General features: G+C 42.8%; 1 protein-coding gene across 1 annotated transcript in view; it reads right to left on the bottom strand.

Moving 5' to 3' along the window:
- The window catches only part of LOC110535107 (succinyl-CoA:3-ketoacid coenzyme A transferase 1, mitochondrial), a 99,976-nt gene that overhangs the window by 6,757 nt on the left and 78,426 nt on the right, over positions 1–14,793 (bottom strand). Inside the window, exon 15 of the mRNA XM_036936256.1 lies at positions 11,160–11,240. Within this exon, the coding sequence (XP_036792151.1) occupies positions 11,160–11,240 (81 nt within the window). The remainder of the gene's footprint in view (positions 1–11,159; positions 11,241–14,793) is intronic.

The following is a 14,793-nucleotide window of genomic DNA, read 5'->3' as shown; positions in this document are numbered from 1 at the left end:
CCAACAGGCTTAAGCTGTAGGGAAACCCAATACCAGACTAGACAGCCTGACCCTATTGCGTTTAAGGTAGTGTAGTGGAAGGATTTAAAATGGTTAGGAGATAAAGGGCTATATTTTAACAAACCTAACACAATGGTAAATCTAAGGGCTGTATTTTAACAAACCTAACACAATGGTAAATCTAAGGGCTGTATTTTAACAAACCTAACACAATGGTAAATCTAAATCTAGCGCCAAACCCGCCAAACCACAGTTCTTAACACCCGCCCGCTTAACCAGGAAGCCAGCCGCACCAATGTGTCGGCGGAAACACCGTTCAACTGACGACCGAGGTCATCCCGCAGGCAGCCGGCCCGCCACAAGGAGTCACTAGAGCACGATGAGCCAAGTAAAGCCCCCCGGCCAAACCCTCCCCTTACCCGGACGATTGTGCACCGCCCTATGGGACTCTATGGGATCACGGCCGGTTGTGACACAGCCTGGGATCGAACCCGGGTCTGTAGTGATGCCTCTAGCACTGTGATGCAGTGTCTTAGACGGCTGCGCCACTCGGGAGGCCCTGAGAACTAATAATTGTAATCAAATTCGAACAACTTATTTTAAATAGGCTGTCTCACTCTTACAGGCAACATAACTGGAAAAATATCCAATATAAAGAGAAAGGGAGAATGTCCATTCACCGTTATACAGCTCCAAAATATAACGTTCTATATCCATATTGGAACCAATTTACAGATCAGATCACATTCACACACCTCATGGAAGTTCTATTGCAAGCACACAGCGGACATTGTTACCATAATACCAGAAAGGTGAATCATTCTAATACGTTTGGTTGTAATAGAATTCTACAAAAAAACAAGCTTTTTTTAAACAACAACAATAAATAAATGTAATGATATCATAAAATCGGCAGGATAAAAAAGAAACTAATTGCTGTTGAACCAGCCTTTGTTAAAGTAGGCCTAAGGGAAGGCTTGGGTTATGAACATATGAAACGGAAAACAAGCTATTTTTACAGGTTACAGATGAATTCTAAATGCAAGGTTCACCGTATTCAAAGAGGTTCTCATATCTTATTTTAGGATGGGCATGGAGGGGGTTTTACAGGTTACAGATGAATTCTAAATGCAAGGTTCACCGTATTCAAAGAGGTTCTCATATCTTATTTCAGGATGGGCATGGAGGGGGTTTTACAGGTTACAGATGAATTCTAAATGCAAGGTTCACCGTATTCAAAGAGGTTCTCATATCTTATTTTAGGATGGGCATGGAGGGGGTTTTACAGGTTACAGATGAATTCTAAATGCAAGGTTCACCGTATTCAAAGAGGTTCTCATATCTTATTTCAGGATGGGCATGGAGGGGGTTTTACAGGTTACAGATGAATTCTAAATGCAAGGTTCACCGTATTCAAAGAGGTTCTCATATCTTATTTTAGGATGGGCATGGAGGGGGTTTTACAGGTTACAGATGAATTCTAAATGCAAGGTTCACCGTATTCAAAGAGGTTCTCACATCTTATTTTAGGATGGGCATGGAGGGGGTTTTACAGGTTACAGATGAATTCTAAATGCAAGGTTCACCGTATTCAAAGAGGTTCTCATATCTTATTTTAGGATGGGCATGGAGGGGGTTTTACAGGTTACAGATGAATTCTAAATGCAAGGTTCACCGTATTCAAAGAGGTTCTCATATCTTATTTTAGGATGGGCATGGAGGGGGTTTTACAGGTTACAGATGAATTCTAAATGCAAGGTTCACCGTATTCAAAGAGGTTCTCATATCTTATTTTAGGATGGGCATGGAGGGGGTTTTACAGGTTACAGATGAATTCTAAATGCAAGGTTCACCGTATTCAAAGAGGTTCTCATATCTTATTTTAGGATGGGCATGGAGGGGGTTTTACAGGTTACAGATGAATTCGAAATGCAAGGTTCACCGTATTCAAAGAGGTTCTCATATCTTATTTTAGGATGGGCATGGAGGGGGTTTTACAGGTTACAGATGAATTCTAAATGCAAGGTTCACCGTATTCAAAGAGGTTCTCATATCTTATTTTAGGATGGGCATGGAGGGGGTTTTACAGGTTACAGATGAATTCGAAATGCAAGGTTCACCGTATTCAAAGAGGTTCTCATATCTTATTTTAGGATGGGCATGGAGGGGGTTTTACAGGTTACAGATGAATTCTAAATGCAAGGTTCACCGTATTCAAAGAGGTTCTCATATCTTATTTTAGGATGGGCATGGAGGGGGTTTTACAGGTTACAGATGAATTCTAAATGCAAGGTTCACCGTATTCAAAGAGGTTCTCATATCTTATTTTAGGATGGGCATGGAGGGGGTTTTACAGGTTACAGATGAATTCTAAATGCAAGGTTCACCGTATTCAAAGAGGTTCTCATATCTTATTTTAGGATGGGCATGGAGGGGGTTTTACAGGTTACAGATGAATTCTAAATGCAAGGTTCACCGTATTCAAAGAGGTTCTCATATCTTATTTCAGGATGGGCATGGAGGGGGTTTTACAGGTTACAGATGAATTCTAAATGCAAGGTTCACCGTATTCAAAGAGGTTCTCATATCTTATTTCAGGATGGGCATGGAGGGGGTTTTACAGGTTACAGATGAATTCTAAATGCAAGGTTCACCGTATTCAAAGAGGTTCTCATATCTTATTTCAGGATGGGCATGGAGGGGGTTTTACAGGTTACAGATGAATTCTAAATGCAAGGTTCACCGTATTCAAAGAGGTTCTCATATCTTATTTCAGGATGGGCATGGAGGGGGTTTTACAGGTTACAGATGAATTCTAAATGCAAGGTTCACCGTATTCAAAGAGGTTCTCACATCTTATTTTAGGATGGGCATGGAGGGGGTTTTACAGGTTACAGATGAATTCTAAATGCAAGGTTCACCGTATTCAAAGAGGTTCTCATATCTTATTTTAGGATGGGCATGGAGGGGGTTTTACAGGACTTGCATGGCTAAAATAATGTGTCAGCTCACTGTTTAACTCCTCTCAAACTGTGTATTTTAATAAAGCTTTGGTGATTAAGATTGATTTACATGCGGTCTCAGGAACCAAACCCTTTATCGACAGTCTTGACTACTTTGCAATTGAATTGAGCAGACAAAAAAAGCCTTAATTGAGCAGAGGGGAGGATATGCTTGGTTTTTAATCAAATAAAACGAAATGGGAAAGAACATTCGTTTTTTATGTTTCTAAACAGGAAGTATACAGGCATCAAAAGCACATTATGCTACTCTTGTTCCATGTTCATATGGGCAGTGTGCATCACGGCTGGATAGGCTGCATTTCCGCTGTAAAAATTCTAGAAATTAGTACTTTGAATCAAGTTAAGGACACGCCTAAAATATTTCCACCCCGCCCATCTGAGCGCAAGCGAGCTGATATAAGAGAGGTAAATTGCAGAACCTGGCGTTAGGGCTGGAAAAAGTTTTTAAATGACAAAATTGCAAACTAGTGCACATTTGACACTAGTGCCTCCTTAGCACCAGCTGAAAATAGAACCCGTACTGTTAATGCAAGCAGCACTGATGGATGCCAAACACTATGTATGCGCAGTCCAAGCAGTCTCTCTGCTGGTCTCCACTGCTGAGCTGTCTCCATATCATCCAACTGTCCTGTCCCTGCCCCTGCCCCTTCAACACAAATACACACACCTAATTTATAGTAATGTGAATTCATAAAGGCAATAATACAATAGACAGCTGTTGGGGAGAGGAGTGGGTAACAGGGGAGCTATTATACTGTAGGTGGAGAGACTGAGAGCACAGTCAAGGCTTTCTTGAAAAGCTCGTCAGCTCTATATGTCTGTTGTCACCTGCTCTGAAGCACTAGGCGGAGAGTGCTGTTCCAGAGGTGGGCAGCGGGCACAGTACCATCCAGCCCCCCACCTCATCCGATAAATGTCTAGTTAACACACATTGGCAGGCTGCTGGGGGGAGGAAGGAGACAAGGGAGGTAGAGAATAGGGAAAACTAACCAGAGAAGAGGTCAGGTAGAGAAGAGAGTGGTGGGGGATGAGAGGAGAAAGAGAGAGAAAAGAGAGAAAGAAGAGGAAAGAGGTATTAAGAGAAGGGAGGGAAGGATGAGGATAAGGGAGGAGAGCAGAAAAGAAGGATGAAGAAGGAGAGGGGGGAGGGGCTCACGGCAGTGGATAGGAGACACATTAACCTTTATAAATGTTGACAGAAATCATCCAGCTGGGAATCATGTTGTGCATTCGCTCTAAAATGCACCCGAGCAGAAAGGAGTGGATAGAAGAAACCCTGAGTGGTCATAATTCTATAGCCACCTATAGCGAGACTAAAAGAGTGAGAGCGAGAGAGAGACGAACAGACATTCAGAAAGAAGAAAGGAAGAGACGGAGAAAAGGAACATGCAGAGTCTGGCGAAATCGGACACGGAGAGAAACACGGCTACAGGACCCACACAAAGCTCCCACATTGATCTGCCTCTCTACCCCCTGCAATACTGAACACACAAAGACATAGAATCAATGATCCTATGCAGACCTCCATTACACCACTGTGACCCCTCTGTTCTGGCCAGCCAAGCTGAATATGGAGCCATTGATGTCTGCAGGCAGCCTTTTGTCCTGGTCAGCACAGCAGACATCAACAGGCACTATTCAGGGCCACAGGATGTCTGCTCTGGTCTGCTCTGACAGGTTTGAGTATAATAATGGTCAACATTTTAACAATTAAATAATAACCAGGGCATTGATGAGAAAAAACATGTACCTGCTAGCTATGTGATATTCAGACAAACTTGTACCTGCTAGCTATGTGATATTCAGACAAACTTGTACCTGCTAGCTATGTGATATTCAGATAAACTTGTACCTGCTAGCTATGTTATATTCAGACACACTTGTACCTGCTAGCTATGTGTTATTCAGATTGAAACATGTATCTGCTAGCGATGTGTTATTCAGACTGAAACATGTACCTGCTAGCTATGTTTTATTCAGACTGAAACATGTACCTGCTAGCTATGTGATATTCAGACAAACATGTACCTGCTAGCGATGTGATATTCAGACTGAAACATGTACCTGCTAGCTATGTGATATTCAGACTGAAACATGTACCTGCTAGCTATGTGATATTCAGACAAACATGTACCTGCTAGCGATGTGATATTCAGACTGAAACATGTACCTGCTAGCTATGTGATATTCAGACAAACATGTACCTGCTAGCGATGTGATATTCAGACTGAAACATGTACCTGCTAGCTATGTGATATTCAGACTGAAACACGTACAGTGGTTCCTCCTCTACAAGTTGTGTTATACTGCTGTCGCAGCACGTCCTTTAATTCTCAGCCATTTTTTCTGTTACTGCAAGTTATTGCTAGTTTGACCACCAGAGGGCATCTTTGAGAAGCATTTCATAGTTAAAACCTTTTTTGTAATAATATGGGATTTATTTAAAGAAATTTGGCTTAATTAATTAGATTAATATTATGGTGTTTCTATAACCCTCAGAGTTTCCGTTATATTGGAATGGAAAATATGGCGATGTTCAACATGACCGTCAGGAGTAGGCTACGGGATTGGAAGATTCTAAATTGTTCGCCTTCATTAGACAACTTTGTTCCAATATTTCTGTAAATCAGTAGTATTTATTCCCATAGTAATTCATTATGTATCCATAACTAAATCAACATCTGCATTTTGAAAGAGTATTTTTTATAATTATTTTATTAACAAAATGTGTTTATTTGTATATTAGGCTACTGTGCAGTCTACAATACATACGGTAGTAAACATTGGAAAGTGCCTAATTCCTTACATAAGGGAGAGCAGGCCATGTCCGTACTACAGAATGCAGGGCACGCGGGAGACCGGGTTCAAATCCCTGTTGGGGAGGAAGGAGTAGGCTGTCCTTGTAAATCGGAATTTGTTCTTAACTGATTCCATATGTGTTATTTCATAGTTGTGATGTCTTCACTATTATTCTACAATGTAGAAAATAGTAAAAATATAGAAAAATCCTTGAATGAGTAGGTGTGTCCAAACTTTTGACTGGTACTTGCTTAATTAATTTGATTAATATTATGGTGTTTCTACTCCATGAAAAACCCTCTGGGATTCTGTTAGGATGGAGCGGAAAATATGGCAGTGTACAACGTGATATCCGGCAGTACAGTACTGGGCTATTTAGCTAAAGAATCCCTGTGTCGTGCTTGTCTCAGAGCAGCACAAAACAGTGCTAAAATAGTTGTAGGCTTTTGCTTCTAACTTCAATATGCTCTTTAAATAAATAAGACCTACACTGTTTTTTAACAGTATATCTAAAAATATTTTATTCAATTAGGTGACTCTTCGCCAATAATTACATTTAGAGGATTGGAGGACCCTATATTAATATCTAAGGGGAATTTTCCGTTAGATATTCTAAGATATTCTCACAGATCCTAAGGGTTTTTTAAATAATTCTAAATTAAGGAATAATAATCTCTTTGTTTAAAAAGTAAAGATATTTTGGAGATTTCGTTTTTATTTAACCTAGAGTGAGCGAGAAAAAGGCTATTCTTGAACATGGGGTGAGACATTCTCACTAATTTGTAATTAAAGCCAATTATTTAGAATTATTTATTTCTGGAGAAACGTAACTTGATTATTTAGTAGACCTCACTTGCTTATATTCAGTCAACACCTATTTTAGAGAATTTCATGGAATATTTGAACATTTTCGTTTCTACATACTCGTCTCAGAGCCGCGCGAACCGGTGCTGAAATAGACGGCCACAGCGGGAAGGCTATGTATTCTGTGCCCACTCGTGGTATCTCTCTTCGGTTACACATCCATGGAATAGCAGAACAGCATAACGGTCCAGGCGGCCATTGCTGTGCCTGGTGAGCAGTTGGTCAAGTTCTGTTGTCAGAAGAGGAGTGATAATGTCAGAGTGAACCGAAAACCTGATGAACCCGCCACGTACTGTATGCTGACTCTGCCTGTCGGAGGTGGAGTTCCAGAGCTCACAGGTGTGCCTGGCTTGGATTGTGACTCCATCTTCTACCTTGCCCTTTTCAACGCGTGAGTGAGTCAATGATTATTCAAGCCACTGACTCACTGATGAATGAAGATGATGAGGGATCGGCAAAGGCAATCTGTAATCTGCGGACATCACGGCTCAGTAAGAAATGTTTTATATGCTATATATATATATATATATATATATATATACACACACATTTCTTACCGAGCCATGATATCCGCTTGTTTTGTACTGTTCTTTTGACCCAAAGATTGGTATGACAAACAAAGAACTTTGCGCCCTGAAGGCCCAGGTATGGATCAAAGCTGGCGAGACATTCAATAACGTCATCTTCACAGATGAATCAACTGTGGCCCTTGAGCAATTTGCTCAAAATTGCTACAGAAAAAAATTAAGAAGATCAAGAAGACTAACGAAAGCATAAAGATGTTGATGAAGTAATGCTGTTTTAAGTTAGAAATGTAACACATTAGAATACTTAAGCATGGAATACATTGCAAGTTGAGGGATTTTCACAACAGTAGCCAGGCTATAAAAAGTCTATTGCCCTGCTAATAGGAATCATTTGCATGATGGCTACATTCTTTACTGTACCCATAATGTCACACATAATTTGTATCTACAATTACTTTTAGAGTTTTCGAATTACAAATGTGCGCTTTCTTTTTAGTTACATTGTTTTAGTTCGAACGTGCAGACTTTTTTCTTTAAATGACTGTTTCATGTAGGATGCTACATTTTGGACCGGTTGCAATTGTAAGTAGGCCTAATAAAAACAATCCTACTTCCATTAGGCTGTTAAGCCTCGTAACCTACCTCAGCCAGTTAAGTTGTTTTATATAGGTCTAGGCTCTGAAGAAATAGACTCCAATTAAGCCCTCTTGTTGTTTGTAAAGTCAAATTCTAAATTCAAAAAGGCAGTCGCACATCTGAGCTATCTTTTTTTACAGGTGCATGGCAACAGCCGGATAAGATGAGGAAAAAGAGGAGGAACCCGCACACAGCTCTGGATCGTATCACTGATCTTTACTAAGCTTTACGTATCGGCCTTAATCACAGCTTTTGTGAGTTTTTCAAATTAGCACACTTATGTAGACCTAGCCACACCCACATCCGTTCCACGCATCGAAAGGGGTTGGAGGTGAAGGAAAAACAAATAAGTGCTACCAAATATAACAATATGCATTTCATAAATATTCAAATGAAGTGTGTACATAAAACGTATTAAACACGTCTGTAAAACCACAATGAGGATCTCGACCTACCAAGCAAGTTTTCATAAATCATTGGGTATAGTGTAAGAAAAATGTCAGAGTAATCTGAAATAGGGGCATAATTAATGTTCAAATTTACAACATAACATACATAGGCATTTCATCATTAAGACCTTTAGGAAATAATGTCTGGGGGGTGAAAATCCCAAAACATTCTGGCTGATTTTCTTGTGGCTGGCAGTTGGCATGGACCAATTTGTCACGTAAATAAAACATTCCAGTGTTTCTTGACAGCATCTCCCACTTTTTGCGAGTTCAAAGTATATGTAGTTGTGAACATTACAGAGTGTTCTTTAGCTTTTTAGAGGGTCTTTTTTTGTAGCAGTTCATCTCCTGTTTACCCCAGTGGCAAATGAAGAGCTTCATCCACACATTGTGGAGAATATCCTCTTCTTAGAAACGTATTGCGCATCTCCGCTGCTTTTTCTAGATAGTCCTGAAAATTATTTGTTGCAAGTTGGGGCGGGGAGGGGAAGGGGGTTCACACCTAGCTCGGCTATTAGAGAATTCTTTAGTAAAGGTTGAATAGTCTATTGTTCAGCTAATAGCTTGTGAAAAACAAATAATAATACTTTTTCTCCTTTCCATGTTAAAGATTACAACTGCTAAAGTGTTTTTATCCACAATCGGCCCCAACCCCAATTAATACATTTGGGCACAGTCGATAAGCGTGCTGGAATTCGGGCTAGAATGTTGAGGGTTCGAAACCTGCTCCCTGCTTGCTACAATGAATGAGTTTGATACACCTGGTATTGGATATGGCTGAAAAAAATAACTTGCTAAATAGTGATTTTCGTAAAAGAATATGCACAATCATTACCCGTGACGCTGGGTAACTCTAAGTCCCGCGGTGTAAGCTCACAACTTTTAAAGGAGGAGCCACTGTACCTGCTAGCTAGATGATATTCAGACTGAAACAGGTACCAGCTCAGAGGATACCTATGTGTGATAGGCATCCTCTGAGTCTGTCATTTAGAACAAAAATATTGGCTGCAGCAATCACATTGTTAGAACATTTTACAATCCTACCATAAGAAATAACCGTGGTTTTTCAAACATCACGAAAACGTTATAGTCTTTGATTGACTAATTTACAAAAAGTACAAATGATTACTGAAATGTTAGAAATCCTAATGCTTTTTTTAAACTGTAATGGTAATTATTTCTGCAGCTTTGCAAACGTAAGAACGTTACAGCTCTTTAGGGATTTCCAGATGAAGCATTACTAGCGATACGTTGGGCCATGTGGTGGAGCTGTTAACGTCATAAAATTCGCCATCGTAGAAGACAGCCCTACATTCTGGGATGTCAAATCAAGATTGGGCGTCCTAGCAGAAATCTGCTGATTGGATTATGGTTAACCAAATAAAAGTAATTTCCATCTCCCCATGTCTCTCTGTAGCATCAATACCATCTATCAGTCCCTGATGTGAGTGTGTTGTTTGATGTGGGTGTGTGTGTGTTTCCATCTCTCTTTCAGTGTGTGTCTTTGTCTATATAATACATTTACCAGGTAAAAAGATTGGGTGTATTGTTTAGAATACTGAAACAAGCACAGTGGCTTCCAACCGCCAAGGCCAAGTGATTCTGTTTGTGCTCTTTCAACCTTTTCCAATGCTATAAACCCTCATGATTCTGTGAGCTGGAGAGGAGCGTGTCAGCTCTAGCTCTACAGTGAGCTGGAGAGGAGCGTGTCAGCTCTAGCTCTACAGTGAGCTGGAGAGGAGCGTGTCAGCTCTAGCTCTACAGTGAGCTGGAGAGGAGCGTGTCAGCTCTAGGTCTACAGTGAGCTGGAGAGGAGCGTGTCAACTCTAGGTCTACAGTGAGCTGGAGAGGAGCGTGTCAGCTCTAGCTCTACAGTGAGCTGGAGAGGAGCGTGTCAGCTCTAGGTCTACAGTGAGCTGGAGAGGAGCGTGTCAGCTCTAGCTCTACAGTGAGCTGGAGAGGAGCGTGTCAGCTCTAGCTCTACAGTGAGCTTGAGAGGAGCGTGTCAGCTCTAGGTCTGCAGTGAGCTGGAGAGGAGCGTGTCAGCTCTAGGTCTACAGTGAGCTGGAGAGGAGCGTGTCAGCTCTAGGTCTACAGTGAGCTGGAGAGGAGCGTGTCAGCTCTAGGTCTACAGTGAGCTGGAGAGGAGCGTGTCAGCTCTAGGTCTACAGTGAGCTGGAGAGGAGCGTGTCAGCTCTAGGTCTACAGTGAGCTGGAGAGGAGCGTGTCAGCTCTAGGTCTACAGTGAGCTGGAGAGGAGCGTGTCAGTTCTAGGTCTACAGTGAGCTGGAGAGGAGCGTGTCAGCTCTAGGTCTACAGTGAGCTGGAGAGGAGCGTGTCAGTTCTAGGTCTACAGTGAGCTGGAGAGGAGCGTGTCAGCTCTAGGTCTACAGTGAGCTGGAGAGGAGCGTGTCAGTTCTAGGTCTACAGTGAGCTGGAGAGGAGCGTATCAGCTCTAGGACTACAATGAGCTGGAGAGGAGCGTGTCAGCTCTAGGTCTACAGTGAGCTGGAGAGGAGCATGTCAGCTCTAGGTCTACAGTGAGTCAGTAGTACTGTATAGTCACCAGAGCAAAGTGTTTCCCATAAAGCCTGACATTATGACTCATATTCAGTTTAGGTATAATATAACCCAGGCGTCTAAATAGCCCCGGTTGGACTCCAAAATACCTGGATTATACAGAGTTGTTTTGAAGAGTCATTTCAATCTTTCTGTGTGGAAGACATTCACATGATGCCTGTGTTGTGAGGAGTTTCATTTGTATAGCAAAGCCAGTAAATTTAATCTAGACAACAAAGATATGGAGGACACCTTGGCAAACAGAAAATACGAAAGAGAAACAAACACACACACACACACACCTTTTCAGTGATGATCCGATCCACACACTGTTTTCCTGTCAGTGGCAGGTTGCATGTGTCCAGAATCTTGAATTTTCCTCCCTGACAAAGAACAAAGGAAAAAGAGAGAGAGAGAGCAAAGGTTATGTTAAAGGTCATACACAACGACCCAGTTGAACTGGCATGGTGGAGAAATTACAAGAGATTGTTATAATGCCATATACTCCCATTACAGGTCATAGGACTGGACAACCACAATACTCCCATTACAGGTCATAGGACTGGACAGCCACAAATACTCCCATTACAGGTCATAGGACTGGACAGCCACAAACACTCCCATTACAGGTCATAGGACTGGACAGCCACAAATACTCCCATTACAGGTCATAGGACTGGACAACCACAAATACTCCCATTACAGGTCATAGGACTGGACAACCACAAATACTCCCATTACAGGTCATAGGACTGGACAACCACAAATACTCCCATTACAGGTCATAGGACTGGACAGACACAAATACTCCCATTACAGGTCATAGGACTGGACAGCCACACTACTACCATTACAGGTCATAGGACTGGACAGCCACACTACTACCATTACAGGTCATAGGACTGAACAGCCACACTACTACCATTACAGGTCATAGGACTGGACAGCCACACTACTACCATTACAGGTCATAGGACTGAACAGCCACACTACTACCATTACAGGTCATAGGACTGAACAGCCACACTACTACCATTACAGGTCATAGGACTGAACAGCCACACTACTACCATTACAGGTCATAGGACTGGACAGCCACACTACTACCATTACAGGTCATAGGACTGGACAGCCACACTACTACCATTACAGGTCATAGGACTGGACAGCCACACTACTACCATTACAGGTCATAGGACTGGACAACCACAAATACTCCCATTACAGGTCATAGGACTGGACAGCCACACTACTACCATTACAGGTCATAGGACTGGACAACCACAAATACTCCCATTACAGGTCATAGGACTGGACAGCCACAAATACTCCCATTACAGGTCATAGGACTGGACAACCACAAATACTCCCATTACAGGTCATAGGACTGGACAACCACAAATACTCCCATTACAGGTCATAGGACTGAACAGCCACACTACTACCATTACAGGTCATAGGACTGGACAGCCACAAATACTCCCATTACAGGTCATAGGACTGGACAACCACAAATACTCCCATTACAGGTCATAGGACTGGACAACCACAAATACTCCCATTACAGGTCATAGGACTGGACAGCCACACTACTACCATTACAGGTCATAGGACTGGACAACCACAAATACTCCCATTACAGGTCATAGGACTGGACAGCCACACTACTACCATTACAGGTCATAGGACTGGACAACCACAAATACTCCCATTACAGGTCATAGGACTGGACAGCCACAAATACTCCCATTACAGGTCATAGGACTGGACAACCACAATACTCCCATTACAGGTCATAGGACTGGACAGCCACACTACTACCATTACAGGTCATAGGACTGGACAGCCACAATACTCCCATTACAGGTCATAGGACTGGACAGCCACACTACTCCCATTACAGGTCATAGGACTGGACAGCCACACTACTACCATTACAGGTCATAGGACTGAACAGCCACACTACTACCATTACAGGTCATAGGACTGAACAGCCACACTACTACCATTACAGGTCATAGGACTGAACAGCCACACTACTACCATTACAGGTCATAGGACTGGACAGCCACACTACTACCATTACAGGTCATAGGACTGGACAGCCACAAATACTCCCATTACAGGTCATAGGACTGGACAGCCACACTACTACCATTACAGGTCATAGGACTGGACAGCCACACTACTCCCATTACAGGTCATAGGACTGGACAGCCACACTACTACCATTACAGGTCATAGGACTGGACAGCCACAATACTACCATTACAGGTCATAGGACTGGACAGCCACACTACTCCCATTACAGGTCATAGGACTGGACAGCCACACTACTCCCATTACAGGTCATAGGACTGGACAGCCACACTACTCCCATTACAGGTCATAGGACTGGACAGCCACAATACTACCATTACAGGTCATAGGACTGGACAGCCACAATACTCCCATTACAGGTCATAGGACTGGACAGCCACACTACTCCCATTACAGGTCATAGGACTGGACAACCACAATACTCCCATTACAGGTCATAGGACTGGACAGCCACAATACTCCCATTACAGGTCATAGGACTGGACAGCCACACTACTCCCATTACAGGTCATAGGACTGGACAACCACAATACTCCCATTACAGGTCATAGGACTGGACAGCCACAATACTCCCATTACAGGTCATAGGACTGGACAACCACAATACTCCCATTACAGGTCATAGGACTGGACAGCCACAATACTCCCATTACAGGTCATAGGACTGGACAGCCACACTACTACCATTACAGGTCATAGGACTGGACAGCCACACTACTACCATTACAGGTCATAGGACTGGACAGCCACAATACTCCCATTACAGGTCATAGGACTGGACAGCCACACTACTACCATTACAGGTCATAGGACTGGACAACCACAATACTCCCATTACAGGTCATAGGACTGGACAGCCACAATACTCCCATTACAGGTCATAGGACTGGACAGCCACACTACTACCATTACAGGTCATAGGACTGGACAGCCACACTACTACCATTACAGGTCATAGGACTGGACAGCCACACTACTACCATTACAGGTCATAGGACTGAACAGCCACACTACTACCATTACAGGTCATAGGACTGGACAGCCACACTACTACCATTACAGGTCATAGGACTGAACAGCCACACTACTACCATTACAGGTCATAGGACTGGACAACCACAATACTCCCATTACAGGTCATAGGACTGGACAGCCACACTACTACCATTACAGGTCATAGGACTGGACAACCACACTACTACCATTACAGGTCATAGGACTGGACAGCCACACTACTCCCATTACAGGTCATAGGACTGGACAGCCACACTACTACCATTACAGGTCATAGGACTGGACAACCACAAATACTCCCATTACAGGTCATAGGACTGGACAGCCACACTACTACCATTACAGGTCATAGGACTGGACAGCCACACTACTCCCATTACAGGTCATAGGACTGGACAGCCACAAATACTCCCATTACAGGTCATAGGACTGGACAGCCACAAACACTCCCATTACAGGTCATAGGACTGGACAGCCACACTACTACCATTACAGGTCATAGGACTGGACAGCCACACTACTACCATTACAGGTCATAGGACTGGACAGCCACACTACTACCATTACAGGTCATAGGACTGGACAGCCACACTACTACCATTACAGGTCATAGGACTGGACAACCACAAATACTCCCATTACAGGTCATAGGACTGGACAGCCACAAATACTCCCATTACAGGTCATAGGACTGGACAACCACAATACTCCCATTACAGGTCATAGGACTGGACAGCCACACTACTACCATTACAGGTCATAGGACTGGACAACCACACTACTACCATTACAGGTCATAGGACTGGACAACCACAGCCACAA

Source organism: Oncorhynchus mykiss, chromosome 11, assembly GCF_013265735.2.
Source record: "Oncorhynchus mykiss isolate Arlee chromosome 11, USDA_OmykA_1.1, whole genome shotgun sequence".
In the NCBI taxonomy this organism is placed as follows: Eukaryota; Metazoa; Chordata; class Actinopteri; order Salmoniformes; family Salmonidae; genus Oncorhynchus; species Oncorhynchus mykiss.
The sequence above is the reverse complement of the archived record's forward strand: the minus strand, read 5'-3'. Positions and strand labels throughout refer to the sequence as shown.